This window comes from Onychostoma macrolepis, chromosome 24 (assembly GCF_012432095.1).
Source record: "Onychostoma macrolepis isolate SWU-2019 chromosome 24, ASM1243209v1, whole genome shotgun sequence".
NCBI classification, from domain to species: domain Eukaryota; kingdom Metazoa; phylum Chordata; class Actinopteri; order Cypriniformes; family Cyprinidae; genus Onychostoma; species Onychostoma macrolepis.
Window position 1 is genome coordinate 27,502,951 of NC_081178.1, and position 19,690 is coordinate 27,522,640.

Below are 19,690 nucleotides of genomic sequence, written 5' to 3' on the forward strand. Positions count from 1 at the left end.
AGTACGAGTGTTAACATTATGAATGTTATTAGAGTCTAGGAATGTTTGGCACAGAGTTGTGATACTGTTCAAGTCTTAGTGTTCAGATCAGTATGTTCAATCATGTGTCCTTGACCTTCACTGTGTATATTTTTATTATACTGTGTTCTATAAAATACAAATAATAATACATATACAAAAATCAAAAACCCACATTATTTTATTCTCCTCACACTCTTTCTTACCTGCCGCAGTCACATGCATATTGATGGCCCATTATGGGAGGTCCTTTGTCTCTCAGTGTCACGAATCCAGTCTGTGCACTTCCGTTCATTCACCACCAGAGGTCACTCGCTCATATTGACTTTCACACCACACATCTCAATGGACTGCGTTTCCCATCAGCCATCTCATTAATCACACGCTCACCTGATCACACGCACACAGCTGTCACCAATCACTCATTGCACTAATCACACTCACACCTGATCCTACGCACACACAATCACACACTCTATTTAAGCCTTGGACTTTCTCTGCCTCACTGCCGAGTATTGTTTGCGTTTACCGCTCCCCTAGCCGTAGCAACTCTCAAAGCCCCTGTTAGTTTTCCTATTTTTCCCCTGCCTGTTTTGGATTGTGTTTTCCCGTGTATGTTCTAGCCTGTGTTCCCTGGATTAACCCTTGCCTTGCCGTTTGGACACTGTTTGCACCCCTGTTGGATTATAGCCCGTGTTCCCTGGATTATCTCTCTGCCTTGCCCACTGGATTCTGTTCGCCGATCGTCGACCTTTGCTTGCCCTAGGATTTCTTTTTGTCTTGTCCCTGCCATACCTGTTTGCCATTGCTCGACCCTGCCTGTATTTATGACCATGCCTATAAATAAAAGCTTGCACTTGGATCCGCATGTCTCACGTCTCGTCAGCCCCGTTACACTCAGGTGTGAATCACTAATTATTCATGGTCTTTGTCACTCCCTCGCATACACCTTTCTAACGCAAACCATGTCTTACAAAAGTTAAATAAATATATTGTTTGTTGTTTTTTGTTTGTTTGTTTTTTTTTCTAAGTAAGAACAAACTTTATTGTCACTGTACATGTACAATGAAACTCTGGTGGAGCAACCTCCAGGTTCCTTCTTGATACATACAAATAAGTGATGTACCATGTACATATTATACACTTAATGCTCTGTGCAATACAATATACACAATACGCTATTCAACACAGTACACAGAGGACACATAATACAAGACAACAAATGTGCATGAATGTAAGCATTGTGTATGTGCATAAATAATATATTGTTTTATGTGAACGAGTAAACAGGATGATTTTCACATCATGTTGTAGCAAAAAATCTAGTCTACCACACCCAATTCTCAAAAGTATTGTGAAAAAAATTTCTGTATGTGTTTCATGGCCTTATTTCAATGACTTAAAAAAATAGTTTTTCACTAACCATGCATAAACGTTGTTTTCTCAAAGACACAAACATGTGCATTCATGTTGCTCAAATATTATTGTAGCCCAGTTTGTGCTGAATACAGTGTTATCAGACTTTAGCCATTAATATATTTTTAAGATACTGAAAAAAACACAAATGTCAGGGCATGTCAAAACTTCTCCAGTGCCCCAAAACACCCTCAGACCCCAGAGGTTTAAGAGATACTCAGTTCACCTGTATTTATAGCCTGTGGTTTGTGTTGCTGGAGTATTGCGTTCTGTTATTTTGTGTTCTCTGTTGTTCTGTTTTTGCAGGTTCCTTTTTATGGATTACCTATAGTCTATAGTCTATGAATCTGTTCCTGAGCTCACTCAAGTCTATGAGTTCATTCCAGAGCTCGCTCTGGTTTACGAGTCTGCTCCAGAGTCCGCTCAGGCCTTCGAGTTCACTCCCGAGCCTGCTCCAGTTTATGAAGCCAATCCTGAGCTCACTCAGGTCTACGAGTTCATTCCAAAGTTCTCTCCAGTCTATGAGTCCGCTCCAGAGCCCACGAAAGTGTATGACTTCACTCCTGAGCTCACTCAAGTCTATGAGTTCATTCCAGAGTTCTCTCCAGTCTATGTGTCCGCTCCAGAGCCCACTCAAGTCTATGAGTTCCCTCGAGAGCCCATGCAAGTCTACGAGTCCGCTCCAGACCCCTCTCAAGTTTATGAGTTCACACCTGAGCTCGTTCCAGTCCAGGAGTCCATTCCTGAGCCTATTCCAGCTCCTCCCAAGGTGGCGGCTTCTGCTGCAAAACCTCTCGAGGCGGCAGCATCTGCTTCAGCTCCTCTCTGGGCAGTGGTGACCACTCCTGAACTCTCAGCCTTCCCTGTTATGGCCATGGAGACTGAACTGTTGCTGAAAACGTTGCTGAACTGTCTGTCTGCCCTATTATGGTCAAGGAGACCTTTGCTGAACTGTCTGCCTGTTCTGTTACGGCCATAAAGGATGTTACTAACCTTTATGTGATCTTCATTGCGATCCTGCCTGAGGTGGTCTTCAGCTCCGCCCCTTGCTACCTTGCAAGCTCCCTGCTCTGGTCACCCACCAGGGTCCTGTTTGGCTGGAGACTCGGTGGTCTGTCCCTCCAGCCCCTCCCTGGCTGTCTGGCCATGACAGCCACAAGAGGGCACTCCTCCTGGATCATTGTCCATTGTTTGTGGACTTCAGTTCCCATCACCCCTTGTTTTAATTATTGGCCCATTACCCTCAGCTGTGTGTAGTTAAGAGATACTCGGTTCACCTGTATTTATAGCCTGTGGTTTGTGTTCTTTGTTGCTGGAGTATTGCATTCTGTTACTTTGTGTTTTCTGTTGTTCTGATTTTGCGGTTTCCTTTTTGTGGATTACCTTGTGCATGTTTTTCTGCCTTTTGCCCTGATGTGGATTACTGTTTTTGTATTCTTCAATAAAAGCTGCAATTGGATCTTCTTCTTGTTTGAGAGTGTTCTGTGATGCATATAACAGCATTCTGATAGACTCCATCACACAGTCAGTCGTCCTGCATCATCATCATCAGAAACTGCATCAATGGAAGATGATGGTCTGGTCTGGACGTTAAATACATTTGTAATTTTTTCCATAGTTAATTACCCCAAATTCTACAGCCCTAGTTATTATACAGAAAATGTCTGCGTATCAGCAAGAAAAGATAATGCAGAGTTTAAGATTTGTGAAGTAAAATAAGAATTGCTGTGCACTCAAAAAATGATTCTCCAACACTGTTCAGAATATATATAAAAAATGAAAAGAATCATTTTAATTTAACACCATTATGTTAGGTTTCCCATTTAAACAATTGCATTGTGTTAAACTGACTTGAAACAGTTGCGTTTTGGTTTGACTCAATATTTTCATTTTGAAAGAACATAAATTATTTTACTTGTGTAACTAGGAAATGGATTTCCCCTCCCCATCATGCTTTGCACAGGGCTGGATAAGGAGAGTAAATCTTGAAATAAAATGTTATTTTAGGCATTTTTATTAAGATGTTAACATTGGGAGACTTTTTAATGTTTAATGCTCTTTTATGTTTGTATTTAAAATACTTTCTGGTATGTTAGTGTTTTGGGGGATTACCGTTGTGGTAAAGTGTAGAGCGTGTGCTTGGGTTGAGGATCTGCAAACATGAATCAAAGTTGTTTTAATAATAAAAAACAACTACTTTTGGCATGACATGAATGTGTCAAAACCATCTTATGCTATGCCTAACAAGTTGGCTAATGGCTAAAGTTAAATACATTCAATATATATATATATTTTTTTTTTTGGAGTGCAGAATGATGTCTACCCATTAATTTATTTTCTAGTTAAATGTTTTATTTTGAGTTCAACAAGCATAAAAAAAATCACTTCATCAACATATCAATTTCATTTAAACCGTATTTGATCGAATTGATTTGGCCCAACTCACATGAATTTGTTTTTATGAGTTGGGGCTACAAATCCTACCCTCAATTAAATTGAGTTCATCTAATGAATTATTTTTTTGAGTGTGTGTCATCATAATGCTTTATAATTAGAATGTCTGTGCCGTCACACCATGTGTTAAATACCTCTGAAGTGTACTGATCTGAAACAACTCTGAGGTAACTTACCCAATTTAGCTGCTACATCTGCTTTCTAAAAATTAAACAGACAAAATTCGATTGAGAAGAGGAGAGTGCGTGTCGCTGCTGGGACCTCACACCTTTCCTGGGCCAAACCCGTCTCCACGCTCCCTGCCTTCACAACTCCCCCAACAAAAGTGAGCATACCAGATCCCCATTTATTTGGACACTTTCCCCCTTTTTTACTGTTAGGCACACTAACGGTATGTGTCTTTGCTCATTCTGACACACATTCAATGTTACATTTCTGCTTGGATGTCTTTGCCCATACATTCATTCTTCCATCTTCTATCACAGAAACAGCCCAGTGCTGATGTGCTGTGGTTTCTTTATTGCATCACTGCCCTGTTTGTCAGGGTTAACATTAAAGGGCAGCTTTCTCCCTAACTGTATGCCATACACACAACAGATTTAAGAGTAGTGATGCAATACCAGTTGGAGGCTTTGCCTGTATGAGCATTGTGTCAGTGAAATCAGCAAGGTGTTATTTAATTTACTGTGATGCAACCAAATGCAACGAGGATGATTTCTGCTCTTGCTGGCAAACATAATCCATCCTTTAGGGTATTGACACTGTCTCAGACACTGAGGTACGCATACTGTACAGAAAGACATCAGAGGAGTCTAAGAGAAAGACCTGAATGTGACATTAGGTTTACATAAAGATTTCTGAAACACATCTGGGTTTCTAGAAATTTAATTTGTGAGTTTTTGGATCTAATTTCATCTTTACTTTTCCCTGTATTCCAGCTTCCATTATGTATGAGACCAACAAAAATATATTCCCACACACAAATAAAATAAATTTTCTTATATACTAAGAATCAATTTATTAAATTATTTATTGTATATTGAAAATGTTCTGAATAATAGATTCCAATATAAACTGGGATGATTTCGGCTAAAAACATGTTACCTTCTCAACAGCATATGGTGGTATGATTTGACTATTACCCGAAGAAAAAAAAATCACTTTGTAAATTTTGGCTCTGATTGGTCAAATTGGTTAAATTGAATGTAGCTACTGAGTTAAAAATAAATAAATAAATAAAAACCTTTTAACTGGCAATGACAAGTAATAGAAATGAAATACTTGCCTAGAGTTACAAAATTATTTGAGGTTCCAAATCTACACACATAGACACTTTAAGAAGTTGGGATAAACAAAGAAATAACAATGCATGTTCTATTTAATTTAACAGTTCACCCAAAAACTAACTAACTAAATAATAATAATAATAATAATAATAATAATAATAATAATAATAATAATAATAATAATAATAATAATGAATAAATGAATAAAGAAATACATACATGTATACATACATACAGATAGATAGACAGATATAAATTCTAAACTCTGTAATCAAGTACTCACCCTCATCTTGTTCAAAACCATTTAAGACTTTCGTTCATCTTCAAAACAAAAACGTCTCAGGTTACGTATGTAACCCTAGTTCCTCGAGGGAACGAGACGCTGCGTCCAAGAACGCTAGGGGAACGCCTCCAGCGTGACCACGCTCTGATCCAAATGTAATCTGTCCAAAGGATGGGCGAGACGTCACGGGCGGGTGACGTAACGGCCAGGAGGCATAAAAGCACGTGCGGTGGAACCGGCGTCAGCTTCAGGAATGAAGCAACCGCTCATAGGGATGCCGGAAGCATGGCCTTGAGACGCAGCGTCTCGTTCCCTCGAGGAACTAGGGTTACATACGTAACCTGAGACGTTCCTCTTCAGGAACTCGAGCTGCGTCCAAGAACGCTAGGGGAACGAGATCCCTACACAGCCAGACTGACAAATCCCTGCCTAGTGTGGATGGAGCACAGCTAGGGCGAGAGAAAAAAGGCCACAGGTGGCTAGGTGAGCGGGGCCTGCGTCCCGAAGGCCAACTTCTGAAGAGTGAGTCTTGATCCCCAAGAGGGGAGAGCAGAGGACTCGAGGCTATGGAATAGCATCCTGATCCACCACATAGCAAACGCTCTCTGGCCGGAGGCCTCAGCCTCTGGAGGAAACATGTACTAGGGGGTGTCTACCCACTGAAGGTTACAGAGAAGGGCGCGGTAGGCCGGTATAGCCGCCACGTAAACCCTCAGGGTGGAGTGGGTTAACCCTGCGGAGGAACAGGCCCGCACAAACTCCAGAACTGTACCAAACGGGCAGTTGGCTGGGTCGAGCTGGCAACCTCTGCACCATGAAGTGACACTTCACTTCAGGGTGTACAAGTCCCTTGTGTTGTGGAGAAAACATGTAACTAGGGGGTGCCTACCCACTGAAAGGCCACCGAGAAGGGCGCGGTAGGCCGGTATAGCCGCCACGTAAACCCTCAGGGTGGAGTGGGTTAACCCTGCGGAGGAACAGGCCCGCATGAACTCCAGAACTGTACCAATCGGGCAGTTGACTGGGTCGAGCTGGCGGTCTCCGCACCAAGAAGTGAAAAGTTCCACTTCAAGGCGTATAGTTTCCTCGCTGAGGGAGCTCTGGATTGGAGGAAGGTCTCAACAACCTCGGTTGGGAGACCGGAAGCTATGGGCTGTGCCCTCTCAGGGGCCACACCTACAACTTCCAAAGCTCCGGGCGGGGTGACAGACCCCTTGTGAGAGGAGATCCTCCTGACGGAATCTCCCATGGAGAGCCGTCGAGAGAGAAATCAGGTCCGAGAACCATACTCGGCCCGGCCAGAACGGTGCTACCAGAAGTAGACAGACCTCATGCCAGCGCACTCTCGCCAGAACTCCCGGGAGCAGAGCGATCGGGGAAAAACGTACAGACGAAGCCTCGGCCACGTCTGTACCATGGCATCCAGCCCCAGTGGAGCTGGATGAAATTAGAGAGTACCAGAGGGGACATACGCTGTGTACTTACCTGAGTAGCGGAGAGGTCCACCTGAGCCTGGCCAAACACTCTCCAAATGTGCTTCACCCCCTCAGGGTGAAGCATCCATCCCCCGGGCCTCAGCCCCTGCCTCGACAGGATGTCTGCTCCCACACTGAGATGCCTAGGCATGTGAACTGCTCTCAGCGAGAGGAGTTTGTCCTGGGACCACCCAAGGATCTGGTACGCCAGCCTGTGCAGGGGGCGTGAACGCAGACCACCTCGGTGGTTGATGTAAGAGACCACCGCAGTGTTTTCGGTGCTATCGCACCAACACCGGCTATCTCTTAGGTCTGTGGAGAAAGTGTTTCTGTGAAACACCGCCAGCATCTCCAGGCAGTTGAAGTGCCACATGAGACGGCGAGTACTCCACAGACTGCGGGCAGGGTGAGGGACACGTCTGTCGCTAGCGTACGCAGCGACACGGAGCTCCCAGCACCAGGCCCTGAGACAAGAACCAAGGATGTCTCCACATGTCTAAGGCACGTAGGCACCACCACGTGACCTTGATCATGTGAAGCGGGTTTCCCCTTGGGGAGAACCCCTTGGTCTTGAGCCACCACTGTTGAGTGACTGGCCTTCTTTCACTCTCTTGACTGCTGTGAGGATCGACTCGATCCGAGCAGGGGACACATGTGCCTGCATCGTGGTCGAATCCCACACCACACCAAGATAAGTGGTTCTCTGTAATGGAGAAAGCACACTCTTCTTGGCGTTCAGTCTTAACCCCAACACTTTCATGTGAGCAAGAACAACATCTCGATGTTGAGCCGCCATCTGCTCTGATTGAGCAAGAATCAACCAAAGTGGATATGCGGATGGCCTCCTCTCTCAAGAGAGTACTCTACTTCTCATTCCATTACCAGAACCTGCTCGGGGCCCACCAGAGTGGGATTCAACCCGTTGAAACAAGGCGGAGGAGAACCAAACTGGATTCTGTAGCCTCTTTCTACAGTATGCAGGTCCCATGGAGACACATTTGGCAGTAGTATTCACGCTGCCAAATAGTCTACTAAGGGAACCAGTCTCTGGAGACTGGCCTCTGGTATAATCAGAGCGGCTAGTTCGGTATCCTGGAACGGCACACCGGCAGGAGAAAGCCAAACTAGCTGCTCTAGAGACCCCCGAAGGGGTGGCGAGCATCTCAGCTCCGCTACGTTTCCGGGCGGAAGAAACTGAGATGTATGCTCGCTGGGGATCGCTGCGCCCTGGAACACCGTACGTGGCAGGGTTGGCAGACCAATCTCCTGAGGGCACTGAGGAGAGACGGGCACCGTGTATGCCGCTCTTCCCCAGAGGGGCCGGCCCTCAGAAGTCCTGGGGCATAGGCTTCTTTTTTCAGCAGGATGTTTTAGCCCAAGACTATCCAGCGAGAGTGACGGTCCGCAGATCCGCCTTCTGCTAGAAGGCCTCGGCCCGGGAGCGCCACTCTGACTCCACCATACTGGGGAGTACGAGAGGTGAAGCTCCCTATATGAGGAGCTGGAACACGGTTGGGGCTGCTCCGCCCAGCAGCCCCTGCTGACCACATCAACCTCCTCAGAGGAAGAGAAGTAAAACATTGTGCTCTTACTCGAGAAAATCCCAAGTTTCTTAGGCTCCTTACACATACACATCTAACTTCTCCTAGTTAGATGAAATAGATCATTTAATTCCTCAAAATTAAATGGAGAAAAACAACCAGACAAGTAAACATGGTCTGATATGAAAGGATTCATGAAACGAACGAGAATGACATAATGTAACGGTGTCGGCCCCAAGTAAATAGTTGCAGAGACAAAAAAAATTTAAGTGACTCTAAAAGTTCGGGCGCCAGACAGGAATAAGCCTGTCAAAAAGGAATTTAACCCAGATAGCCTTGAAAAAGCCACCAGTTACATAAAAACAATGCCTCGGTTGCCTCGGCAACGCGCGCTGCAACAGTGAGCTCTCACTCAAAGGGGGAAGAACCGCACCGCGGGCTTCCAGCCCCGAGCGAGAGCGCTAGATTTGGGGATTGCAGGTGGAGAGAGGGCGAACCCATCTCCAACCCGTCCACCAGATCTATGTGCGATCCCTGCGATCTCATTCGCCGCCGTGCCTCAGCAGCGGCGGACCGGTTTCTTTTTAACCACGAGATCATACGGCGGGGAGAAGCACGATCAGCCCCTTTTTTTCGAGCTGACAGCGCGAACTCCGTTCCTAAGCAGGGACACTGCTATAATGACAACCTCGTTCATAATAAGCTTGTGCAAACACTGCGATTTTACAAAGCTCATCGACACCATTCACCACGTCTACCTCCTCGGAGAAAGACAGGCGGAGCGTCGCGCCCTCTCTCTCTGGGGGGGGAAGTACCCGCGGGGCTTTCGAACCCAGAGAGCGGGCGCTGGATCTGATGGGAAGGAAGAAGATAGGGGCTCGCCCGTCTTCATTCCCTCCACCTGATCCATCTGCGATCCCCGCGAGCGCAGCCGCTGCTCCGCCTCGGCGGCGGGCCGGCAACGCAAGGAACGCATGTGAAAGCTCCCTCCTCAAAGAGAGCCCTCTGAGAGTAAGCATACGCAGAGACAAACGCTCACAAGCGGGCAGTCAGCTCCCTCAAGAGCTGACTCTGCGTGCTCTGCTCTCAAGCAGACCACACACGGACTGTTAGTGAAAAACACACAGCCTGTAATGCGATCTGCTCTCGCCCAAGTGCTAGTTTCTCTGCACTTTAGAGATTGTGGAGCTTATTTCAAGTGACAAACAACACTAAATAAGACTCACAACACAGATCGACAGACACACAGAGTATCGGTAGCTGAATGACAAAAGCTGACGCCGGTTCCACCGCACGTGCTTTTATGCCTCCTGGCCATTACGTCACCCGCCCGTGACGTCTCGCCCATCCTTTGGACAGATTACATTTGTATCAGAGCGTGGTCACGCTGGAGGCATTCCCCTAGCGTTCTTGGACGCAGCTCGAGTTCCTGAAGAGGAACTGACATATTTTAACGGGCACCCCTGCATTAAATGAACCTGTATAAACATTGTTCCTTATATATGGCCATACAACTCACGAATTATTATTATAAATAATTCTTAGAAAGAAAAAACAACAACAAAAAAAAAACGGTAGAATGCAACATTTTCAAAGGTAGGATAGGTTCCGCTGAAGCAATTGTGTATTTGCATCACATTTCTGATATCTATAAAGTAATTTTCACCAGTAAGAATGTTAATATCAGATATTGAAATTCTCCCCAGTCAGATTTTCCTATTCCAAAATCAGGTTCAAGGTATCTCTTAAGGTTTGACAAGTAAAATTTCAAGATACCTAAAATTATATTTTTGACGGTGGCTCAGGCAAGGAAGAGGAGATGCAGATTTTAATGCAGAGTTCTTTATTAACAGAGATAAACCAAAACACTTCCAGGAAGAACACGGACAATGAAAACAAGCCAAAGTACAAAGTACAAAATACAATACCAAAGTACAATACCAAAGACAATACCAAAAAAGGAACTAAGAAAATTGAGGGCATATAAATATACAAGAAAACAAAGAACTTAAAAGGACACAGGTCATAATCAATTGATAATCAATAACTATCAAAACCAAGGAAACCAATAGGATGACCACCCATCCCGCTTTGCGTTGTACCGCACAGCATTTTCACTCCTTGTCCCGCATGTCGCATATTGAGAAAATGACCGTCATTTTCATCAGTCTGTTGGTTTATAATTGTCATATTAAGAAAATGTTCATGCGTTCTTTTGCCTTTTTAAGAAATTATTTTATTTATTCTTTTTGTGGTGTAGTTCCACCTATATTTAACAGCGCTTCATCAGAAGTAACAGCTGTCAATCAAAATGTGGAGCAGGTGATTCGTTCCATATGTTTCCAGTCAGAAAACAAATGGATAATTCGGTAAATTAAAAGTTATTTTACAAAGTGTCAAAATGGCAGCAAAAAAGAAAAAAATTTCTTTTAGTAAAGACTTGGCTAGGACATATACCTGGGAGAGGCCGATTGAAGGGGATACCCAAAGAGTGTTTTGCAGTCTATGTAAAAGCAGCTTTTCTATTTCACATGGAGGAGAATATGACGTTAAGGGTCACAGAACATGCGAATCAAACAAGAAAAGGGAACAACAGCAAGAAACGTCCAAGTCAATGGAATCGTTCCTTATATCCAAAGAGGATAGGCAGGTTGATAATATCACAGCAGCTGAGGTAACCAGTGTTTATCACAGTGTGCAGCATGCGCAATCATACAGATCATCCGACTGTGGTAGTAAGCTAGCCCCGGTCATTTTCCTAGACTCTGAGATTGCAAAGAAAATGTCATGTGGTCGAATGAAAGCAGCATCCAGAGTAACAGACGTGCTTGCACCTTCCTCTGTGGAGAGCTGTTTAAGAGAATTAAGAACATCGCTGGTTCAGCTCCCAGGTGAGAAAAAAATCACGCACGCCTTTTTTTCTGTGGCTTCCGATGCTTTAAATCACGGCAGTACAAAACTTTTCCCACTGTCACTGAGATACTGGATGCCAGAGCTGGGGTTAAAAAACAAGCTGCTCGATTTTTATGAAGACAGCGAAGAATCATCTACTTCAGTACACTGCCAGATAATGAACAAGCTAAAAGAGAATGACCTACAACTTGATATGATTTCTCCATACACTGCAGATTATACAAGTGTAAATTATGGCAAACACAATTCTGTTTTCCAAAATTAAAAGCAGAAAACTCTGGCATTATAAAGGCAAACTGTATGGCTCACATAGTGCACAACTGTGTAAAATATGCTGGAGACAGACTGGAAATAGACATGTAAACCACAGTAAACAAGATTTTTAGTCACTTCTCATTCTCCTCAAAGCGCACAGAAGAATTGAAAGCTGTATTTTCTTTTGTGGAGGAAGATTTTCATGCTTTCCTGAGACATGTACCAACAAGATGGTTTATCAAGTATATGGCCTGTTGTCTCAAGGCTACATGATAGCTGGTCTGCAGTCAAGGCCTATTTTTTGTCACTGGGAGAGGAACATTGTCCGAAGATGCTATGGAAACTATTTAAACAGGATCAAGACAGTGAGGGGCATCCTCTTGAGTTACAGGCCTACCTGTCCTTCCTCAGTAATGGACTGAAGATATTCCATGAGGTGGTTCCACTTTTGGAGGCAGATGGCCGTACTGTCTGTGAGCTATATAAAATTATGTCCTAGCGACAACAGCGACAAGTGGCCGGCTTTTTTTTTTTTTTTGGTGTAGAGACCAGTGCTCCCCTCCAACAGTTCACAGACCAAAAGAGAACAGCAATCCAACAGTTTTTTTTTCCAATTTCTATGAGTCTGCACTCAGCTACCTTGAAAAGAGGTATGACTTCTCCGACAACAGCTACCACATGAATGTTGCAGCCTTGGGGCTGAAGAGAGAGTTCACATTCTCTCATCTTTGTGATGTGGTGGAAATCCTTCAGATAAATGGAAAAACTGGACATAGATGAACTGTATGAAGAATACTGTATTACTTTACCATGCTGACAGGAAATTGTAAAGACAATAGCTCATGTTGCTAAGAAGTGGTCAACCTTGCTCCAAGGCACAAATACATCAAATGTGACTGCAATTGCACCCTTTCTCTTAAGTATGCCTGTTACCAATACATTTGTTTGTTTTTTTTTTTCCCCCTGATGACGGCAGCATGGACTGACTAATGAAACCAGTGATCTGTAGATCTTATCAAGTGGGAAATTCAGGTCAAGAACAACTTTGGATACAGCTGTAAAACGTTCTACAGCTATGCACTTAAGCAGAAGGCCCTACTGGAAGCTGCACATTCAAATAAAAAGTATAAATTCAGGAACAAGTAAGGCAAAATAATTAATTCTTCACAATATAGAATATATCTAAATCTTTACAGAATAGAATAATGTGAGCCTCCAGCATGGTTTTAGCCCTAACCCTAACCCTAACTTCAATCAGGAGAAATTGTTCTTTGATAATTATATATTAGAATTAAATCTAGCTCAACATTATAGATATAGACATTATAGATAGCTTTAATTACAACTAATTTGTAAATATATATATATATATATATATATATATATATATATATATATATATATATATATATATATATATATATATATATATATATATATATAATATAGGTCAATGGAACTATGACTAGTTAAAATAGCATTCTCAATATCTTTCATACCAGTTACAGTGAGTCAAAATGGCATGATATCCGGAGTTGGACAGGGAAATTAAATGATAAAATGTCTTGCCATAGGTATATCTGTGGAATATTACAACATTCAAAAGAAGAGTATTTTTGTTCTTTAATTGCTCTTCATGTTTCAAGGCCTCAGGTCTTTAGGGAGATTTAATTTTCTGAATGAGCAATTGCCAGAAGAGATATGTTAATGTCAAGACTTGGCAAGACCTGAGGGAGAGTGTGTCATCTCAGTGGACAGAAAGATGCTGCTAGGGATTCACCACATAAATAAATTCTGACACATCAGCCCTCAATTCTGTATGTGAGTGTGATTTTAAAATAGTCCCAGCTGTAGCATTTTGTCATGCAAGAAAGAGAAAAAAAAAAGTTATGTGGCAAATGCACATAAACTGAGACTGAAGTTTGAAATAATTTTTAATCAGCACAGGTGTGTCAGAGATATTGCTTGTGGAGGAATTAAACAATCAAGCTGAAAAAGAAATAAATTATTCATTCATGTTATTTTTTTAACCATTGTATCTCATATAACATTCTATATTTTAGCTCAGTAGGGACAGACAATCTCTTACCATAGTTACAAAGTTATTTTTACATTAGTAGTTCATTAGTAGTTCTAAAGTAAATCTAAAGATATTCATTATAATTTAGTGAGATCCACATTTATAGAGTCAGCAGTGTGAGCAAGCAGACCACAATAACAATAATCCAGACACTTTATGAATCTTTCTCCAAATGTTTCTACTAAACCATATCATACTCTCCACTATCTTTAGTTTCACAACACTTCATTCTTATATGAAAAATACAAGTAAGAATCTGTATGGTTTACATTATGGAAGCTTGTAAAACTCAAGAGCTTCTCTTAACATCTAAAACCGTCATGTTCCTCCAGAATAACCAAAAAATGTTTCTGTTATGTAACTGCAACGTAATATGATGACCAAACTTTTGTTGTGGCAACCGTAAAAAAAAAAAAACATTGAACCATTTTCATTTGAATTTTTTAAATGAATTCTTCTATGGGCAGACAGCTTAAGCCCGAGGTCTCCAACCCTGCTCCTGAAGACCTACCATCCTGAAGATTTCAGCTCCAACCACAATCAAAGACACCTGAATCAGTTAATCAAGGTGTTCCAGGTTACTTGATAATTACAGGCAATATGACCAAACTTTTGTCGTAGCACCCTGTCTGCATTGTAACCTTATGACCATGCCAGTCAGTAATTGTGACATGGAAAACACTACCAAAGGCACTAATGTTTAAAATATCAAATAATTTAAAATATATTTACAGGAATTAAAGGATTCAAGACCTAAGGATGCTATGCTATCTTACTTGCTAGCAGACGTTTCAGATGCTCAAAGGTATTAAATCATGAAAGAGACATAAATATTAACAAAAGTAATTCAAATAGACTATGGCTAATGTTACTTGACCAGTCTGGTGCAGTCATTGAAATCCTTTTGATGTAACTGATTAGAAACAGGCAGATTTGTCAGATGTCATCTTCTCCAGCAGCTTGAATCTGGCTTCCCGGTTGCCATTGCAATGTTATCAGGATGTTGAGATGAGATGAGATGAGATATGTTGTCTGGTGGTATGTCATCAGAGGCACAACTGCACATTTGCTTAGGGGTTTGTAATATCAGTGCTGGTGCCCCTGTGTATTTTATCCCCTAACATAACCCCCGCCAAAACTGTGCTGGACTCATTTAGGGAGAGAGATGGAGAGCAAGAGAGCAGCAGAGTAGAACTTTATGTGTTCTGTGTTGCATGTAAGTGCTGTCTATGTCAACATGATAAACAAATGCACGCATGCCACCCACAAGCTGTAGCCCAGGCATGCCTAATGATGACAAATGCATAACAAACTGTAAACTGAACCTAATTATACACATCACAAAGCACGTCCCCACCCCCACACTTTAATGTTATTTGTTATGTTTAGTGTAATGGCTATGCTCTTCTCAGTTTTTTCATTTCATCTAAATATCAACATTTATAAGTAACTTTAACAAAATTTTGGATTTGTGTGAAACACATTAATATTTATGACCACTGACACTCCCTCACATGTGGTCTTTCTAACATAAAGGATCTAAAATAGTTAAATATATTGATGATTTTCACATAATTTTGTAGCTTTAGTCTACAAAATCCAGCACTCAAAAGTCTTGCAAACAAATGTTCAGTAGATGTTATATGGTCTATTTCAGTGACTTCTTCAGAGTTAATTTCAATGCTGTATCCAGTTGCCTAATTAAGCAATTAGTCTAAGTAGCCTACTATTGTACATTGCAGAGGGCATTCAAACCCAGTTGTTTCATGATTGGATAGTGATAGATGTGTGTGAGTGTGATTTGTTTGGCTTGGATTTATTTATTTATTTGGTTTTGTGTTTGGTGGTATGTTAGATACGATCATTGGCCACAGCCAAAATATATTCTTATTCTTATTCTAACACCATGTCCTAACTACATGCGATGTGATGCTTTTCCATGTTAATCAGAGTTTTTGTCCTAACTAACCGTGATGGCGACACGCAAAATTTCTAATTTAGAAATGGTTTCTATTTCTGCAACGTAGCGCCTGGAAAACAACATACAAACTATATGACAGTAGATAATCAGGCGATTATGTGCTTTATTCAAAGTTAAACTTGTCTAATATGAGTTTAAATATTATTTTGTGTGACCTTATAGCCATACTGAAAGCAACAATAGATAGTTTACCTTAGATCTTGAAAATAAATTAAAGCAAATATATACATTAAAACTGTGAACTCAGTGTTGAACCAATGAGTGCATTCCATGACAAATATGTTATCAGTCACTGAGTTTGTACATTTAATAATGTTAAAAAGGTTTAATATTTATCAATTAGATCATAAACTTGTCCATTTTGTTGAGAGTGTAGTGCGCTTCCAGAGAAAGCCCGCCCATACATGCTTTTGATTGGCTGTAATATTTGATTGATTCTGTCACGTCGCGTTTGGTGTGGACAGACAAATTGCTTTTCGCTGGAATTGTGTCATGTCGTGTGTAGTTAGGACATGGTGTTGCTCTTATTGTTATTCTGTATGAACTAGGTGGAAAAGAGACGGAACATTTAAAATGGTCAAAAAATTATACATAGAAATGGAACAGTATATCAGCAAATTGTTCAGGAGATCTCAAGGAATCAGAAGTAAAACATCATATCTCACACAGTTTCATAGTTATTAACGAAAAAATGTATTTGATTACTATTATGCCGCTACCCAAAGATGAATGTTGGTGCAATATAGGGCCATCATACCAACTTTAGGGGCTCTGCAATATACAATCTCTGATTCCCAAAAAGTTTTAGAAGTAGTAGTAGCAGAATACGAATAGGGTTCAAGAACCTACTTTGCTTTGACCCTTAAAAGTTCAGGTTTCGTTAATCCAGTATTGGTAGGTATGGAACAAAAGCCACGTTAGAATCTTTTTGTTATCCTCAGGTCAGAATGAGGTCTCGTCAGCTGCTGCTCCTAGCCAGGGTGAGAGCCGCAGGAGATGCTGCCCCGCATCACGAGTTTGACTCATGCAGGGATCAAATGTGGAAGACTCAAGTGAGCTGAGTGAGCCTGTGACAGACCCTGTCCCTTCAAAGGAATATGTGTGCAGACAGTCAAAGGGTGGAACGTATTGGTCTTCATCTGCCTCAGCCAGGCGGTCCATCATAAACTGTTGAAAGACTGTGTCTTCCGGTCCAATGAGGTGAGAGTGACGCAGAGACATGCGGATACTTGTGGTGACCTCCTCCCGACAGAGCTTGCGCTCTCGCCAACGTGGGTGCCGGAGAGGAACTGTTTGGCTGGACTCTGTCTCTGGGACGGCAAAGCTCAAGATTTTCTCAGAGAACTCCACTGTTTCCAACTCTTGTGTTGTCATTTTTTCTTGCCGTAATATCTTGTACTTTCGCACAGCTAGCATTAGTGTGGACAGCACTGCAGGGCAAACCAGAGAAAGAACAGGTTTTACTATGCTTTTAAAACGAACACTTTTTAACCCAGATATAATCAAGAAACTCTTACCAGGATCAGGTCTATAACTTCATTAAAATCAATAATTAACATAAAGCTATATTAATATAATGAGAATGAATCTCCACAATATCTATAGTAAGGTTGCCAACTCATTTTATTTTTAGGTGCATGAGAAACACTCCCTATTCCTTTATATCATATATGCTATTTGAGATTTAAGGTAAACCATTTTTGACAACTGAAAATCAAAACAAAATGCTGCATCATCACAGATGACAAAGATTGAATATGTTAGCACAAGAGCATCTCAAAAGTAATGGATCAACACTTACCTACTCATTGCAGCTTTTGACCATCAGTAAGAAATTTATTTTAAGTCTGATTATCATCTGGTTATTATTACTTTTTGAAACTTCTGATGTGATATTTTCCAAATAAGTAGGACATTATTTGTCTTTTTTGGTAAATTGTGACTGGTTTACAAACATCTTTGCAAACAAACTTTTTTTAGACCCATATTTATTTTATAACCAAGAATAATGCTGCAACACACTGCAATGGCTGGACAAATCAGACACATTAGAATCTATTATATTTAACAATTAATCCAACACCCTAAACCTAACAAGCCAACCATGAGGTTCTATGGGACCCTCCTCTGAATGCAAATAACCCAAAATGGCAGAACAGACCTCTGGTTACCACAGTAACCATATAAACTTTATGACCCAATGAAATGTAGAGAGAGACTCTCTCACTTAATTCACTTTGAAACAGACACATACTGCCCATAGAACAGGACTTAATTTGGTTTGTCTACTAATGAAATAACATGCATGTCCCCAGCAAATCATGTACATTCTTACTGTTTTTGAGTGTTGTCTTTTGTATTGTATAATGTTTTATGCATGCTTTATGATAGACCTACTAATGTAACCTCACCTATACCATTTTTAGTATGAATTCGTATTTTAATGATCTGAATTCGTATTTTACTGATCTAAATGATAGTGTATATGTTGATACCTATGTTTCTAACGGTTTCATTCATCATTTGTATTTCCCTGCCTTTTTCCTATGTTTGTACGAGTGGGTGTATATGTTTGTTTAGACTAGTTATGTGCCAGTGTTTAGTTAGTAAAACTTTTGTGCACAAAGTTCATGAGTTTCGTTTCTGTGATCTATGCTCGTAGACAAAATCAATTTAATGAACCGATCTTGCTACATGCTCTAATGCAGTGGTTCTCAATCCCAGTCCTGGGGTACCACAGCTCTGCACATTTTGTATGTCTCTCTTGTCTGACACCCTCGTTTCAGTTAATGGATCTCCCTCCTAACGAGCTGATGAATCAGGTGTGTTAACTGCCTGGGGTCGGCAAAGGCGCTGGCGGAAGCATTTGCATATTATCCAGGTGTCAGAGAAAATAACTTAAAATGCTCTGTCACTTTTGATTGGACACATAAAAGTAATACATCACTTGAATCTGTAAAGGGTCTACATTTATTTGTATATGCTCACCATATCAACAAAACTTTGTGCTTTTGTAAAATAAAGAAAAAACCAAGGTGCATTCTCAGTTTTCACTGTCTCCGCAAACTGCTTTTAGAAACTTGCCATTAAAATGAACTGAAACTCAGCGAATACTTTACACATAGACTTGAGAAATATATCTATAGAAAGCTTGACATGTCTACTCTCAAATGAAGTAACTCTAACCAAAAACAAATATTCTATGATAAAGTAATCTGTATGAAACCAACGACATGTCCAGTTTTTCCATCTGATCTCGTTATCTCTAATGTGATCCCACCCACATGCTGTTTGCGCTATTGATATTACAAATCTTCACGTGAGATGCACAACATGTAAATGTCCACATCACCGTAAACAAAGCAGCAACATGTTCATCTCGGATACTTTTCGTTCTTTTGAAGAAGACGCTGAGAGGAATAAGCTTTGTTTACCTCACAAACAGAAAGCAAGCACGGCTGGAGCCAGCGGAGTAGATTTTTCATGCTAAGTAATGTTTCTTATTTGCTTGAACGCATTTACTAGTTGGACTTTTCCCAAACTATAATTCCAGGCTAAAATGTGTGAAATCGAGTGCAACATTTTGAAATATGATTTCATTGCATCTAAATGTTGTACAGCGTGAGAATGGTTTTATGTTCTATAAACAATACTATATAAAATTATTGTTTAGATGATATAGAAGTAATGTCTAAAAATGTTTAGACCAATCATTACTGTGAATGTCTCCAAATATGTTCAAACATGTGCTTAACAATAATTATTTAGTTTCTCAAATATAGAATGTCCTTTTTGTACTGTATGATAATACATACAAAGCATGTGTGCATATATAATATAAAATCACGTGGGCAATATTAGTGATTACTAATGTAATAATATAGTTGCTCCTTATACTGTTAAGTGCTTTGACACAATCTGTATTGTAAAAGCGCTATATAAATAAAGGTGACTGACTGATAGGCCTATCAAAATACTTATTTATTTA

The 19,690-nt window shown here is 41.0% G+C and overlaps 1 protein-coding gene across 1 annotated transcript in view; it reads right to left on the reverse strand.

Annotated features, from left to right (window-relative positions):
* Window positions 1-13,562: 13,562 nt before the first annotated feature.
* cdh19 (cadherin 19, type 2) overlaps window positions 13,563-19,690 on the reverse strand; it is a 92,448-nt gene continuing 86,320 nt past the window's right edge. Inside the window, exon 12 of the mRNA XM_058765633.1 lies at window positions 13,563-17,132. Coding sequence (XP_058621616.1) covers window positions 16,645-17,132 — 488 coding nt within the window. The 3' untranslated portion in view covers window positions 13,563-16,644. The remainder of the gene's footprint in view (window positions 17,133-19,690) is intronic.